The following is a 17,662-nucleotide window of genomic DNA, read 5'->3' on the forward strand; positions in this document are numbered from 1 at the left end:
GGGGGAAAAACCACAACAACTTAATTATGCAACTCGATTCAACCAATTTTTTTAAGTTTTGACTTGTTGAAAAAAGAATTTGAAATTGTTTAACTTAATTGTTTAGTTAATGTAGCATAAACATATGTTGATATGATATCCTTTTTTACAGTGTATGGGAGAGCGGGATACAACCAAACACTTTTTGGCTTTGGCTCTATCATTCAAAAAATATTTTTAAGTTAGATGAATCATTTTTTAACAATCAACACACACATCTCTGCTACAAATGAATACTTAAAGTTTGTTTGTGGAGTGCAAACGTGACAACTTACCCCATAGGTGGGGTTTATTGTAACAAACAGAGGGTTTGCTGTAACACCTGCTAGAAAATTAACAAATAATTCAATCCAATTCTGTCTATATACTAAAGGTGGATATTGTTTATATATCTGCATAATATATAGATATCCACACATTCATCCATCCATCTATGATCCTTCATCAATGCATAGAAATAGATTATTTTAGAAAGTGTTGCACAATTAAGACAACAAATCATAATTGTGAGTTATTTCCCCTGATATTGTATTAACAGATATCATTTTGATGAATAGTATTTACATTGTTTTCATTTCATTATCATTGTATACCTGGAGTTGCTTTAAAATAATATAAGGTTGGATTTGGTGACTTGCACACCCAACTCAACCCAAGAATTTAAAATAAGATGAAGAAATGTACTTTTATGCCTCCAAAACACTCTTTGTTCAATATATTAACCAAAACACATGAAAACGTTTCACAGGAGATCTTCTGACAGTAAGAGAAGACAGCTCCACCATGTATAAATATGTAAAGGTTGTGTTACAAACCCTGCGTTATCATCCTGATATATTGGCAATCCCATATGAAACATAGAGACTGAATTGAGCACACTTTGCCGTCAATGCTATTAGCAGAATGTACTTTAGGATTAGTTGATCTTTTGGTCTGTAGTGGGTTTACATTGATCTCTCGCTCCATAGCGTGACCGTGATGGTAAACGGCACACAATTAGAGACAAATGAACTCAGGCTGTCATTCGGTCTCAAGGGAAAGTTCAAGTATTGTTTTTGGTTAGCGGTGGTGAATCTCTTCCCACGGGAGCATAATCCTTTGTTTGTTTCCCATTAATGATGAAGGCCTGGGGGGAAGGAGGGCTTAATGTGTAAGAGCTCATTACAGTCGAGCTGAGGGTGGGTGGGTTCTTGAATAACTAATGGATTCATTTGCTCCAGGAATCTCTCGTACCGCATTATGTCCACATCGCTGGAGTGATGTGTGAAAAAATACAAACTCTTCACAATTCAATCTTAATCAAGTAAAATGAGCCATCTATGTCCTGTTTCTCTTTCCAGTGTGAATTCAGTTTTTATATTAAGTTATTTATTAAAGTTTTGCCACTGAGGAGTTGCTGTGAGTTATATGGTCATTGTTTGTTGTGAGTTTGTTTGCCAACTCATATCTGTTTTAGGATCTGCTTCTTACAGGTGCCACTAAGCAGCTTTGTCACTGCATTAGACACCAGCAGCCTCCTCTCCCATGCAGTGTTAATGATTTACATTTACAACTGAGGGATTGTAATAGCCAGTGATGCACTAACCAAAGGTCTCTCTATTAAATATTGTCATCATACTTGAAGAACAACACTTGTTGGAATTGGATTGTCGTGTCCAGCACGGTAAGTTTTGTCTTAACTCATTTTCATCATATTGAGCGTCGCTTCTATTGGTATTTAACAAAGAAAATTATTTTTTTCTTAGATTTATTTGTTATTCTCCATTTAATCTTTACTGTCTCAGATGTTTGTTTAATTTCTTATAAAAGAAGAAATCAAACACAAATCAAAAGATATAGAAAGGAAAGAGAGCTATAAAATTGACATGAATTTGATAATGGACAATGAGAAATGTTTGTGCTCGTATTGAAATCTTTGACGTTTGATAACAGTTTTGATATCTTGGCAAATATTTATGTCTAATGTAATAATTTATAATGAGAATAATCTTAAGAGACTTACCTCTTTTCCTCTTAATGTACCGAAAATGAAAGCATTTTAAAATAAGGTTGTATTTGTTAACATTAGTAAATGCATTATTTAAGCAATACTTCTACAGAATTTATGAATATTTTAATTAACTTCATGTTAGTTCATTGAGCATTAACTTGTGTCAGCAGTCACAATTTTTGATTTTGTAAAAGTATTAGTAAATGGTTGGTTCATGTTAATGCATCTACTGTTAACAATTACTAAATTAAAGTGTTACCAAAAACTGAATGACAAGAAATGAAATAGAATTTATTTGGAAATATTGTGGTATTTTTTACAAATGACTTATCTGTGAGCTTCATTTTTTTAATTAATGTGCCCTCATAACGTTTAATCAAAAATGCTCATTATCATTAGCAAATAGCAACATGAACCAACTTTCAACAATCCAATCAATTCTCAATAGACGATTTTAAGTCCAGCCCTACATTTTATTCTTTTCAGAAGCAGTTTCACTTGGATATACATCACACATGTGGAAAATAAGCAATCGCTAGTTCCATTTCATGGCGACTTTTAAGAGATCTTTTTTTATTTTTCTTTCTTATAGGCTTTATCTACAGTATCTCCCATTTAAAAAGTTTTAATGATAATTAGGGGTGGGCCGATCCGACATTCAGGATCGATATTAGTCCGGTATTGCTGAAAATGGCCTGATCAAATATTTTAGAAATCAGGGAGTACAATCCGATCCCATATCAACACGAACCTTCTCATGGCAACTTGGCAAAAAGCGCGACTTTCTGAGCAACATGAATTTTCACAAAGTTACACCTTAAATTTCATCTTTTGGAATTTTGTGCTGACTAACTAAGAATGTTGCTACTGATCTGTTAGAAACATTTAAATAAAAATAAAGCAGCAGTATTGCACGATGTTTCATCGCGTCTTGTCATTTGATGCACAGTAAAATGTTTGAGTTCTGTAGCCTAGTTTAAGCTTTTTGTACGGCCAACAAATGTGTTATTTGCAGTTTAATTGAGTAAAAGGGCGATAGAGATGGTATTGGATCGGTATCGACAGATACTCAAGGTTGTGGTATCGACATCGTTATCGGAAATGAAAAAGTGGTATCGGCCAAACCCTAATGATAATACTGGCTAAAATTGATAAACTGAACACACAATGGTGATTCTTTTGGTGAAATGTTTTAGGAAAGTTGCGTCTTTTAACTCTAGAGTTGCAATGGTTCTGACGTGTTTTTTATTATGTCTTTCATTCTTTGACATTACAATCTAATAGACAGACATGGGGAAGATGGGGAAAGCTTTACTTTTCCTTTTCGCCTTCATTCCTTCATGTGAGTATCTTAAAGTGATCCCAAAGTCTAGATCAGTGATGTGCAATGTTTTATTTTTATTTATGAAAAAAGATTCACAAGTGATGGGTTATGTATGTTCTCTCTTCAGCTTACTGTAACTCCTTGCCTGTCATTAATATGCCGTTGCAGGAAGTGATGGAAGATATCGAAATAGGTCTGTACATCTTTACTTTTAACTGTTTTAATAGAATTATTGTATCATTACCGCATTCAATAAAATGTAACATTTCCCAATCTATTTTGTTTTACCTGACAGGCAATTTTGCATTTCAAATCAACGCGTACGATGTCGATGGTGATCCTTTAACATATAACATCCAGGGACAAAATGCATATTTTTTTGATGTCAACAAACAGACTGGTGAAGTCACAATCCGTACCAAGCTGGATAGAGAGGTAGATTGAGCTTGACATTATTCCTGAATTATTATGAAAGAATTTAAAACAGTGATTGTTAAAATTAATTGTGTTTTTTTATAAATCCTCTCACTATAGACAAAAGACCTCTTTTACATAGATGTTGTTGTGAATGATGGTGTTTATCCAGATGTAAGTTGAATCCACTGAACATGTTACAATAGCCATAAACATTTCCTTCCCTGAATCTTAACACTGTCATCCTTCTGTCGTATCAGGTGACAAAACCGGTTTATATTGCTGTTTTAGATGCTAATGACAACATACCGATATTTCAAAATCTTCCATACAACAGAGATATTCCAGAGGTGAGTTTATGTAATGTTTTATTGTTGTTGTGTAATAATTAGACTAAACAGCTTCACATGTTTGGTGTGAAAATCTACAACATCGGATGGTGTTGATCTTGCGTGTGTTGTAAGCTTGGCTAATTCGGTCTTTAATCTGCTCTGACTGAACTTTACTTACAGTCTGAGCACTTTGATGGTTAGGGTGAATCTCAGGACACTCGTGCAGAACATGTCTATACTATATTATTTCATTTAAAATAATCTGTTGTAGGGATGGGACGGTATAAAAATTTCATATCATGATAAAGTGACCAAAGTTATCACGGTTATCAATATTATCATGGTTTTAATTAATAATAATAATTAGTTACATTTATATAGCGCTTTTCCAGTGCTCAAAGCACTTTACATATGAATGGGGGAATCTCCTCAACCACCACCAATGTGCAGCATCCACCTGGATTTTTTTTTGTTAAAATGAGATGGAAATTATCAAAAAAAAAAAACTGATACACACGGAAAACATAAAAAAAGTTTTTTTTTGAAAATCACAATTTAATATTTCATGCCCCTGAAATTATTTCTGTGATAAAAAAATAAATCTGTCTAATAAGTTTACCGTGAATAAATAAATGCCTTCTTGTGCAAAAAAAACTATGTTGCATGTTCGCGCGCCTGCTTCAAACTGATTCTGGCTGGACAGGATTTACTGTGAGTTTTCAAAATCACGGTAATCAAACACATTTATAATGATAATTAAATTTTAAATGATAATACTAACCGTCAGGACATTTTATCGTGCACTCAAAAAATTATTCATTGGATTAACTCAATAAAATTGTGGGCAGGATTTCCATCCAATATGAATATGTACCCCTAACTCATAAAAAACTGCTTTACACAATAAAAATATATTGAGTTAGTCCAACTCAATTTAAAGTAAATGGCAATACTCAATTAGTTGCTTTAACTCAATTTAGTGTAGTCTCAATAACTCGATTTTGCGTAGTTTGAATAACTCAATGTAGTGTAGTCTGAATAACTAAATTCTGTTATTTTATATAAAAACGTTTTTATATCATACTAATTAGCAAAAGCACATGTTAACATGCTAATAATAATAACATATGATACTTTGGATGAGCATGTGAGAAGAAAGTGATCACCAAACAGGCATTAACACAGTTAGTGCTCATTGAGAGAAATACGTCACATCCACAACCTAGCCACAAGCGCCACTCTTCTGCACGATGGTAACCAAACTATTTGAAATCAATAAGATAAACGGCCATTAAACACTATTAAGTATTTCTCTTTACATAAAAATCCATAAAATAACACTTTAATATAAAGTAAACAATGACGGATGGCACTTACTTTTAGATTGAACCCTTATGTGTTGTTGAGGCCACTTTTGGCCATTTTTGTTATTTTTTAGTCTTAACTTTCTCTGTGTTTCAGCAAATGGAATGATTTTTGGTGACAACCCTTATATTTACACATATATTTACAAAACGTTTTGAAATTTTTCAAATTAACTACCCTTTCGTGTTGTTAGTGGCCAAAAATGGCCACTAAATTAAACTGCTGTAAAAATGTATCAGATTCATTTAAAAAAATTTTTTTTTTGCATAAATCTGTTAATCAACCGCAGTACTGATCAAAACTACCAAATGTTTACAAAAATTCAATGATTTTAATTGCCAAGTTCATAAGTGATGTTCCTTATTTTGGGGGAGCACAAAATTACTTATATACTCAATATAAAAAGTGATTGTTCACTAGATTTTCTTGTACCCTTTTTACGGTCTTGGGCATGTAAAAGATTAGTAAGACTTTGATGCATTTTTTTTTGTGCAGCATTAGATTTATTTTTTTCCCTCATTTATTGTTTGTGGCCATTTTTGCCCCATTGACTTCTATTATAACAAAAAATGTTTTATTGCAAAGCCATGCCCATGACCAACATTTGGTAGTTTTTATCAGTACTGAGGTTGATTAACAGATTTATGCAAAAAAAAAAAAAAAAAATGAATCTGATACATTTTCTTTACTTCACTTATTGTATCATTTTTGTCTAAAAAACTAGACTCATTTTGCTCATCAAGAAAATGCATCATAATTTGATAACTTTTAGATATTCATACTGAAAACAAGACAAATACTAAGCAAGAAAATATTTTTTGCAGTCTTTTCAGGTGGATTGAGCAATACTGAGGGATTATTTGAACACTGAAAGCCCTACTGCTGTTTGTACTCAGTCAAGCAACCATGACTTAAATTTTGCATTTTGGATCCATAACTTAACTATCTTTGTTCATTCAACTTATTAACTTACATAAACCATAAACTTAAAAAATCAAGTGCAATTAAATTAAGATTATCAGTTCAAAATGCTGTGAGAAATACCCATAAGTGCTTGAAAATTTTATATAAAGTTAAAATGACAATTCAAGTTCAGTCTTTATGACACCAAGTGAACTTAATCATGTAAGTGCACGGTACAAACTCCAAGTTTGGTGAACTTCAAATTTTAAGTTCAGTCTATGTGGCCACCAAGTTAAGTGAACTTAAATATATTTGTTTTTGGAAGACCCATTACTTAATTTAATTGAGGCAATGAGTTTATTCAGTAAAATGAGTTCAGTCAACTTATTAGGGTTTTTTAGTGAACACAGTTTGTGTTTCTTTCTGTTCTCTCCTTCAGAATACACCTGTGGGCAGTACAATATTTACAGCAACCGCCACAGATAAAGATTCAAACCTAGCTGCTATTGTGTCCTACAAAATTGATGAAGTAAGTTTCACTTCTGTGCCTTAAACTGCATTTACACCCTTGCATTTGACTTTGTATTCATAACACAGTTTGCTTGTCTTAGGTTGTACCAAATGACGGATTTCAACTGTTTGAAATCTCTGAGACCAATGGAAATGTTGTACTTAAGGGACCTTTAAACTTTACTGAGAAAAGCCCTTTCTATCAGATACGCGTCAGTGCAACTGTGAGTACTGCAATTAATTATGCTCATTTCCTAGCCGTAACAACATCAATTAGGATTTATCGAATTATTATTTAATTAAAATTTTGTCATATTGCGGTTTCATATTTTATGTATTCCTGAAGTTTAGCTGGTAGAGAATAGCATCAGCAACGAAAAGGTCAGGGGTTTGATCCAGAAGAAACACACATACTGAAAGAATGAATGAATGAATTCATGCACAGTAAAAATTGCAGCATGAAGTTAAAACAACTTGGGTTTGCAAGTCAATTCAACCTACTGTTTTAAGTTTTGGCTTGTGATAAGGTGACATCACTTATAAAATCAAGCTGAAATTCACTTAATTTTTAAAGTTAAAGTAACACAAAATAAATGTTAATTAGACAAAAAAGTGTTTTTGTTTTTATAGTGCGAGTATAGATTTATTGCAATGTAAGCTGCATTGGATAAAAATGTCTGCAAAATGCAAATGATAACTGGTCATTGTTTTGTCAGGATGGTGGTGGGCCGTTGAATGGCGTAGAAGTGTTTCAGTCATCCACAACAATTGCATTAATCGCAGTTAAAGATGTGCCAGACATTGACCCACAGTTTCTGAATTTACCAAACTATGTCACAATTGATGAGAATTCACCCGTGGTGAGTGATATATTTTCTCTTTCTTGCTGTAAAGCTAACTATGTGATGTAGTCAAGCCACTTGTTTTAAAATGTCGTCACTCTTACACTTTATATCAGGGTACGCTTGTCTTTAGTGTGAGAGCCAGAGATCCAGATACAGGAATCAACGACCCAATCCGCTACAGCATCGAAAGTGAGTCAGTCGGAGATCTTTAAAAGATGTACAAAGTGATCTTTGTGTTTGCTGGCTATTCATTGTCTAGTGCAGTGGACTTATGGATAATTATAATTGAATGTATGCAGCACCGCACAAAGGGAAAGGGCAATTTGACATCTCCAATTTACCTAACCAGCGTTTTAACCTGGGGATTAACCAGTTCTTTTGGGGCATCCCAAAACTTTTGTCCATGTATTTTGGTAACAACCCAGATAGCTGTATCTATTTATTCAAAAAGCAGTGATTCCATCAAAAATTTGGTCTGATTAGCCTAATTTAATAGGCAGCTACCATTATGGACGACTTTATTGATTGGACGCACATGCTTTGTCACACAGTTGAGCACCGGAACCGAAGTAAACTTGCAGTCTCTATTTATTTATCGGTCTGGCTAGTGGCTTAGCTGATCTCTGAAACAAATAGCTTGTCGAAATTAAAATGTTTTAAATTGTTAAAGACGACGAGCATTGATCACAACTGTGTGGCAAGAATTTAAGGACCTGTAGCTAACATTTTATACATAGATTTTATAGTAATGTTAGCTCAGCGTAATGTTTATTATGCATTAGATATAATCAGGAGATATTCATTTATTAGGGGTCAAGCCCAGAACGGGCGAATTGAATTCGTTGGTTTTCTTACTATTCTTCCGATTCTTCTTCTTCCGCCATTGCGGTCTATGGCAGCCCATAGCAGCGTACGTAGGAAATAGGGATGCACCGATACCGATATCGGTACCACATTTTCTTAAGTACTCGTACTCGTTAAAAGTCCCCCGATACCTGGAATCGATACCACGGTCTGAGAAATGTCTATGTTTCAGCGGCGTGTAAGGGGTTAATGCCTCTTGTGTTGTCCAAAGAGGCAGAGTTTACAACAAACTGGAAAACTAGTCCTTTGTTTTTTTGTTAAATTATATGACTAAAGCTGTTACCTGTAAATTTAAATCATGTTTTTTATTAAGTACTCGGTAATGGTAAGTACTGAAATGCAAGTACTCGTACTCGTACTCGTATTCGTATTCCAAAAAAGTGGTATGGGTGCATCCCTAGTAGGAAAGCTATGAAATTTGGCACGCTTATAAAGGACTGTCTAAAAAGTCTCCACAGCAAATTTGGAGTCTCTCTCTCTAACCCGCTAGCGCCACCAACAGTCCAAAATTGCACTTATGTTTTTGCTTATAACTTCTGACCCGTAAGTCCTAAACACGAAATTTTTCAACCCTTTTGAATTATTCATAAAACCTACTTTTGTGAACTCGTCCTAGAGCTGTAGCCAGTTTGCCACGAAAAATGGTAGGTAGCACCGACAGACACTCCAGGCAAAAAGTTATGGAATCCGTGTTGATTCGCCAATCCGTTTCCGTAAACTGCGTCAACAAATTTGACGTAAACCGCTAAAAAACTAATTTAAGGCTATATCTTCGTCAAACTTAAAGGAACAGTATGTAAGAAATTTATATCAATTAATCATTAAATGGCCCTGAAATGTCACTAGACATTAAGAAATAATTTTCATTTCAAATACTTATATCACTGACAACAGTGGTATAACCAGGATATTATCATTGAAAAAGTGGAGTTGCAGCCCTCAACTGATGTTTATGTTGTCGTTTTGTATATTGGCCACCAGCTGTGTGATTGCAGTACCAGTTTTAGCCACATGTTTTGTGATTGCAATACCAGTTTTGGCCACAATCCTACATACTGTTCCTTTAAGCCTATTGACACGACACTTGGTACTTGTGATGCGTGTCAGGATCTGAGGGGGCAAGCCTAGTTTCGTCCAGCGCCACCTAGTGGTAAGACAAATGTTTTACACGCCCATTACTTTGGCTGCGATCGACATATTCTCACAGGGCTTGTTTCCTTCGAGTCCTGAATAGTTGCCGAATCCAACGATACCAAACAAGCCAGAATTTTACTTGCGGTTAAGCCTGCGCAGCAAAATAGCACTTATAAAACCAAGCGCGAATATTTCCGCGAGCTTTATTCCGATCAACTAGAAAACACCATAAGGACAGTAGTATAGAGAACATAATTTAAAACACTTTACTGTTGGCATTTTATAGAAACTGTTTAAGTTGAACATTACATGCACAAAAGTAAACCCTAGTTGGATTAGTGGTTTGCATTTCTTATATTAATCATGCCAATGAATTGTTTCTACTAATACTTTTACAGGTACTAATGCACAAGACCTTTTCCAAATCAAAGAGAGTGATGGTACAATAACTGTTAAGACTGAGTTTGATCGAGAGGCTTTGCTGGATATTTCTGCTGTTGTAGACTTGAGTATAAAGGTAAATACAATTCAGATATGAGAAGCTCAGATGCTAAAGCCTCTAAAGGCCATCTCCATCAAAATTGAGATATGATATTAAGTGAATACTCTCAACACATACTAAACATTTTTCAAATACTTTCACTTTAAATCGACTAATCCTGTTCTCAAGCCTTTCAGAAAATACATCAGACACACTTAAAGGGGTTTGCATCTGAGCTCTTCATATGTCTTCTTACATTTAAAGTCTGTCAGAGAAATTACACTTTTATGTAAAAACTCATTTTCCTTCCTGTGTTTTAGGCAAGTGAGACAAACCCTAATGTGAATGGAGTCATTGCCAGCACAGTACAAACACTACAGATTTCTATTACAGATGTGAATGACAACGGGCCAAATTTTTATGAGTGTGTAGGTGATAGCTGCACACAGAAAAACAGTTTCACGGGTGAAGTTGATGAACATTCATCTGTAGGTGTGGCTGTATCTCGTCTGAATATTAGAGTCAAAGATCCAGACCAGGTTGGTAATAACAATATTTGCATTTTTTAGGAGATTTTATGTTTTTTCAGTTTTACAAATATGATTTCTGATTCAGGGTGAACGCAGTAGGTTCGAGCTCAAGCTTGATGGTCCAGATAAGGATGCATTCTCTGTGACTCCCAGCTCTGGTCTGGCAGACAGTATTGTACAAGTGATGATAAAAAATTCAGCCGCCGTTGATTTTGAGACCAAAAAAATAATGACGGTGCAGGTATGTATCTGAAAGAGTGTCTCTTAAGATTAAACACATGGGTCAGAAATATCCCCAGTTTAAAGTGAAAGGATTGTGGGTGCTTGTATTTTAGTTCAATTACATTAGGAAAGATAGGATATAATGAAGAAGAGCCTTCTAGCAACTAAACACTTTCTGCTTTACCTTATTTACAGAAACCAAAGAACACGGTTTGATTATTTTACAGTGGGTGACATTTATGATTGTAACTGGCCATAAAAAAGATAACAATGTACTTTGAACAAGCATATTAAATGTGATATATTTGATACAACAGATCATTTCAGTTTACAAGTTTGATTGAACAAAGAGTGCTGATATTTTATTCAAAAAGATAAATATTATTAAATGAGTTAACGAAGATGAACTAACAATGAACAATATAGTTTTTCAGCATTTATTAATTCTTGTTAATGTTAAAGAAGACTTTGTCCATGTGTAAGTGCTAGAATTGGGTCTCCAGTGCTTCTATCAACCTAGAAAATGTGATAAAGATCTTAGTTTATCACTTAGTTTTGGTAAACCATTCTCTGCTATCATGTGAAAAAATAGGTCATTGAAATTTGGCTCCCCTTGTGATGTCAGAAGTGGATCTTATTATAATGAATAAAAAGTTATAAAGTTATTCAGGTTAGTTTAAGGTGCATTAATTAATGTTAACAATTACAACAATGCTTGATTTTGATAAATGCAAAAATGTACATGAACAAAGATGAATTAATGCTGTAGAAGTATTGTTCATTGTTTGTTAAAGGTTAGCTAATGCATTAAAGGTGCAGTGTGTAATTTTTAGAAGGATCTCTTGACATAAATGCTAAATATTATACAAAACTATATGATCAGGGATGTATAAAGACCTTTCATAATGCACTGTTATGTTTTTATTACCTTAGAATGAGATTTTTTTATCTACATACACCAAGGGTCCCCTTACATGGAAGTCGCCATTTTGTGCCACCATGTTCCTACAGAAGCCCTTAACGGACACATTGTTTTTACTAAATTGTCTCCGACGATGACATGTTTGTCCGGTGGCGGCTAACGTAGATTCTCTATGCATTCCAAAAGCGAGGGGTGAGAAGTGTACTGACCCGTTGGTTGCAATGCGCCACTTTACCACTAGACGCGGCAAAAATTTACACACTGCACTTTTAATTAAGTGTAACCACAGTGTCTTTTACCAAGTCAATCAAAATAGTTTTACAGTAAAATTAAACTTTAAATAAACATAATTTTGTTTTATTCTTTATAATTTATCCTGACTCTCAATATGAGCATTCAAAAAAGCTGGCGTGACATTAAAAAAAAAAGTGTTATGTTTTATTTGTAATATTAGTCTGCGTTTCTATCTTTACAACATTTATTTATTAATCTATATTTTATAACATTATACCTGAACTTTATTTTAACTTTACCGTGAATTTACTTTGCGGAAGGTTGTTGATTGTATCCTAGCAAGCAATTTTGCATTTAAAAGACATCTAATAGCCATCCAAACAGACACAGACGCCAAATTGGGCTGTCAGTGAAAATGTAAATAATTTCTAACCATAGGCCAAAAATAAATGAAATAAATAAATAAATACATGAAACCAAACATCTTGTAAGTTATTTTGGCAAAAACAACATAAACTCTTAAAAACAGGCGAAAAGGGTTTTTTCAGATTATAAAAATGTACAAAAGAAATGGTTAAAGAACCTTTGACTAAATGGTTCTTTGATGAACCAAAAAAGATTCTTCTATTAAGTACCTTTTAAGGACCTTTATTTTTAAGAGTGATTATCAAATTTAAGTTTATTTGGGCTGGGTTACTCATATGATGGTATCTCATGGCAGTTTGTACATATTTTACAAGGTGGCTAATTCGTATGAATACATACGACCACATTTGTACATTTTTGAACAATTTACTTTTACCCCTGTGATGTTGGGGTTAGTTTTTTTTTTTTAATGATAATTGGACTATATCAGATCTGGGATAAAGGCAACATCACAGATACCAACTATTTTTGTTTGAAGTGTGCCACATTTTTTAATACTAAAATAATTTTTCTATGCCAGTTTAATGGGCACAGAAAACTAACCCAGATAGCATGCAACCATTGAAACAATGGTTAATACCATTGAATCAATATCACGTTTGCACCCTCCATTAATATTGAAAAAATATTTAAATTTCAACAAATCACCATTATCGTGATCAGTGTTTGCTTTAGTTGGGTCATTGACTTTTGTGTTTTAATGTTAAGTTTTATTTGGCTGTTGAAGCAGCGTTTTAAAATACATCTGCTATTGCAAAGAAAACAAAGATCTAATGTTATCAAGTAGTTTAATTATTGTAGATATACCTAAATAATATGAATGAAATACTATTAAAGTTATGCAAAAAATGGATTTTACACTACTAGTTGAAAATAGTTTCAGGTCTGTTATTTTGAGGATTATAAAAACACATTTAAAAAGTTAAACTACTGAATCTATCTTTGACATCATGAATCGGTCTATGAATCTCATCAATGGTAGGGGTGTGACGGTCATTATATAACCGTGAGACCGACGGTTATAGTTGAACACCGTCATTAGAACTCTATAACCGCCAAAACCGTGTTATTAAAATATTTTTTTAAACATTTTGTATCATAAAGAATGTTTAAATTCTAATTAAAAACAACTGTTAACAGTCTGTGTTACACGCCCCCTCACGTTCTCAAGCAGTGAAAAATACAGAGCGGAGCAGACACTGACAACGCGCTCACATACTAGTGATGCAAAGTCCGATTCATTTCTGCGAACCGGCTCTTTTCGGACAGTCAGGCTCATTGAACCGGTTCAAAAAGCCGATTCAACGGTTCCTGACGTCATCAAGAAATGACATTGCTAAGCATTTATTTTCTAATTACTTGTATCAATAAAACATTCAAATAAAGTCGTTTGCGTCAACACATTAAAACATTCAAATAAAAAGTTGTTTTTGTGAAGGCGTAGCTGATTTATTGCCTTTCATTCACAAGTTAGTAATGTTTGTGGTCACAGTTTCAATCGCGGATTGTAAATGCCAGATACCAGTTTTGACTAGCCTACAACTTGAATAAGATTAAGACACTGGTGCACAATTGCGGATGTGTAAGTATAAAGAATAAATAAACTTGTCTTTTAAACTCATTGGTCTTCCTTAAACAACTACAATATGATTTGCATGCACAATAAATCCTACTAAAACTAAAGCTTTTTAATAAAACAAGCATATCAATTGAAACTAATAAAACAAGAAACCTCGCATATCAGGCTCGTTCAAATCCTCTGTGATTCACACGCAGTGTCAGCAACTCATCCGTCAGAATCATCGGCAATCCTCGCCTCGGCAATCATCGACCTACTTCGTTTGGTTCTTTTTTAGTTCGACGTGCTATTTCGGCTGTGCGTCCTGCGTCATCAACCCAGAACCTATGCGCAAAACTAAAGTTCGATTCAGTTCGATTTGTGAACCGGCTCGACCGGTTACTTCCTGAGAACCGGCTCAAAAGAACGATTCGTTCAAGAACCTAACATCACTATCACATACAGGACAAACCAGGTTACTTTTCAGTTACTTTTGAGATTTAACATATTAAACAAAGTCTCACCTTTCAAATCATCTCTTCCTTCTAGTTAATTTATAGCATCAAATAAACATGAATGACCATGATAAGGAATGTTGTTTTAACCGCGGAAAGGCGTCAGTCCACTCCGCTTTTCAAGTTCAAATTCTCCCGTGCTAATCTACTAACTCTCTTGAACGCACATTCACTGCTAGTTGTCTTGCTGTTAATTTTAAAGAAACGTAGAGCTAATCAGTGTCTAGTTTATTCAAACGCCGGGTGAGCACTGTGCAGCGCGTCTGCGGAGAGCGTTTGCTGCGCGTGGCCATTGTGCTTTTACACCGGCTGCGTTTATTAACAATCTCAAGTTCACATTACTTTCTTTTACCTGCATTTATGAGCAAAACCTCTTCAATATGCTTTTAATCCACATTGTTTTCGTGCTGTTCTGGTCCGTGTAATGACAGATATAGACACAATTACAGACATAAAAAGCCCAATGCACAAATCTGTTTCTCTGAAGATTATTAAAATAGATGATAGATAGAGGATTCATTTATGCTGGGCAGAGAGTGACAGCGCAGTCTTCTGGCAACAGTTTTTTTTTTTAAATATTTCATTGCTTTCTGTTAAATTGTTCAAAGTTATTACTGTTTAAAACACACTTGGCATCACATTCATGATTTTATGGTAAAATTACACTTTCCCGTCAATCCACGAGCATTTAAACGAGCAAAACGCCCCCTACCGACGGTTATGTGACGAACTGTCACATTTGACTCACGTCATAACCGTCATCACCAATTCTGAAACCGGCACACCCCTAATCAATGGTGAGGATCAACAAAAGAAAGCTTCATGCTGCAATGCATGCTGGGTATCATCATAGTACTAAACTAATTTATAACTCCCAGCATGCATTGCAGTTGATCGTTTTATTTGAATTTGTTTGATGATTGTCACCATTGTTGAGATTTGTAGGATGAGTAATGATGTCTGAATGGGTCAGCATTTTTTCTGTTTGTCTTGTGACAGTATATTTACAAACCAAAACAATTATAATTGTCAAAAATGGTTCAATACAATCATGTAAAGCAGCTTAATTTTATATAATCTTGACAAAAAGCAATCAGTTTCAACTTAACTTTGAAAGACAACTTTCTTTCCAATGCACGTGTGTTTCTATATAAACACAAACACTAAAAAAAGAAAAGAAAGATTTAACTTAGTGATTAACCAGAGTCAAGGACCCAACTAAAGCAAACACTGATCACAATAATGGTGGTTTGTTGAAATCTCAATATTAATGGATGGCGCAAACCTGATATTGATTCAATGCAGTTAACATTGACAAATCAACTGTTTTAACATTGTTTCAATGGTTTGCATGCTATCTGGGAAGCCATTCATAGGTTGATTTTAAAATGAATACCATGCTCAATACCATGCACTTTGAATCTCCCCAGATTATTGCTAAAGATGCCAATGCAGATTTCACCTCTACAGCCTCCGTTACTATTAACATCAACGATGTAAACGAAAACTACCCTGAATTTGAGAAGGATTTTTACGATTTCTCTATTGATGAACACTGTAAAGACGGTACTATAATAGCTACCATTACAGTAAGTACAAAGTCTTTATTTTGCACAGTTCAATGTGTCCTATGCGACAAGATGATAAATCCCATTCTCCTTTGTGTTTCGTCCGACAGGCAACAGATGCAGATGCCTTGGATGATGGCAAAATAACTTACAAACTGGTGCCAAGCAGCATGTATGTTGTTGAATATTCACTACACTATAGTCCAGGGGTGGGCATTCCTGGTCCTGGAGGGACTCTGTCCTGCAAAGTTTAGCTATTAAACACCTAAATGTCATTTTTTGGGTTGGAGCTAAACTTTGCAGAACAGTGGCCCTCCAAGAACAAGAATGCCCAGACCTGCTATAGTAAGTAAATCTCTTGCTAAATAAGTAAGCTAAACTGAGACCCTCCATTGGATGGCTAGAGATGTGTATGGACAGTAGACATTAAGATTACCAAGGAAGCAATTTAGCATTTAAAAGACGTCTAATAGCCGACCAAACAGCGCAAAGGTCTAGAAAAGTCTAGGCCAAAAAACAAAACAAAATCTGGGCTGTCAATGTCAACATTTAGTACATAAAGTCTAACCATAGCCTAAAAATAAATAATATAAAATAAATAAATGAAATCAATCACCTTGTTGAAATCCCTGTTGAGTTTGCTTACATAATGTAATATCACACATCTCACGAGTTATTTAGGCAAAAACAACATATTTGTGCTAGAAGTGGGTTACTCACAGCCAGAGTATATCAGGTCTATAGTTAAACTAGACTAGTAAAATGACGGCTATTTCTTTCTGGGTACTGTCATTTCTTAAATTTGCTTTCATTTTCCAGGCTGAAGTACTTTGACGTTTTTCTAAATAATGGAACTATCTATGTAAAAAATGGAAAGCTTCTTGATCGGGAAACCACCAGTTCCTACACACCAACCCTACAGGCCATTGATTCAGAAGGCAAGACCGGTACCACTGTTGTGGAAATCAACCTTCGAGACATTAATGATCAGACACCAGTAATGAACAGAGAAAAATATGAAACTTTTGTACAAGAAAACGACCCTTTCAGGATTGAAATTCAGGTAAACCAAATGGCTGAGACGCCTGCTGAGATTGTGTAAATAGCTTTTAGAATAATCGTAAAGGTTTTACTCCTAGAGTATGGCACTAACAAAACGCATGGGTTCAAATTCCACTCAAGAATCCCACACAATGCTAAAAAAATATATAATTGTCTGTAACTTATTTTGACAGGCTCGAGATGGAGATGAACCAGAAACACCGAACAGCCAAATCCAATATAAAATTAAAGAAGGATCTTTCAGTAGCAACTTTACCATCGACCTGGACAGTGGTGTGATTCTGAACAAAGGTTTATTGGACCGCGAGGCCATCGACCCTAAGCTGAATGGTGTGATTGAGTTGACAGTGATCGCTTCAGACATGGGCGTGCCATCCCTGTCCTCATCAGCCACGGTTATCATCAACATTGCGGTGAGAATCTG

The 17,662-nt window shown here is 34.7% G+C and overlaps 1 protein-coding gene across 1 annotated transcript in view; it reads left to right on the forward strand.

Moving 5' to 3' along the window:
• The first annotated feature begins 482 nt into the window (after positions 1-482).
• The window catches only part of cdhr2 (cadherin related family member 2), a 40,256-nt gene continuing 23,076 nt past the window's right edge, over positions 483-17,662 (forward strand). Inside the window, exons 1-17 of the mRNA XM_065242167.2 lie at positions 483-1,702; positions 3,314-3,371; positions 3,481-3,546; positions 3,649-3,788; positions 3,888-3,941; positions 4,028-4,117; positions 6,807-6,896; positions 6,979-7,101; positions 7,594-7,737; positions 7,836-7,911; positions 10,119-10,237; positions 10,522-10,740; positions 10,817-10,972; positions 16,039-16,197; positions 16,287-16,348; positions 16,996-17,239; positions 17,412-17,651. Of these exons, the coding sequence (XP_065098239.1) occupies positions 3,320-3,371; positions 3,481-3,546; positions 3,649-3,788; positions 3,888-3,941; positions 4,028-4,117; positions 6,807-6,896; positions 6,979-7,101; positions 7,594-7,737; positions 7,836-7,911; positions 10,119-10,237; positions 10,522-10,740; positions 10,817-10,972; positions 16,039-16,197; positions 16,287-16,348; positions 16,996-17,239; positions 17,412-17,651 (2,034 nt within the window). The 5' untranslated portion in view covers positions 483-1,702; positions 3,314-3,319. The remainder of the gene's footprint in view (positions 1,703-3,313; positions 3,372-3,480; positions 3,547-3,648; positions 3,789-3,887; positions 3,942-4,027; positions 4,118-6,806; positions 6,897-6,978; positions 7,102-7,593; positions 7,738-7,835; positions 7,912-10,118; positions 10,238-10,521; positions 10,741-10,816; positions 10,973-16,038; positions 16,198-16,286; positions 16,349-16,995; positions 17,240-17,411; positions 17,652-17,662) is intronic.

The sequence above is a fragment of the Paramisgurnus dabryanus genome, chromosome 16 (genome assembly GCF_030506205.2).
Source record: "Paramisgurnus dabryanus chromosome 16, PD_genome_1.1, whole genome shotgun sequence".
NCBI lineage: Eukaryota > Metazoa > Chordata > Actinopteri > Cypriniformes > Cobitidae > Paramisgurnus > Paramisgurnus dabryanus.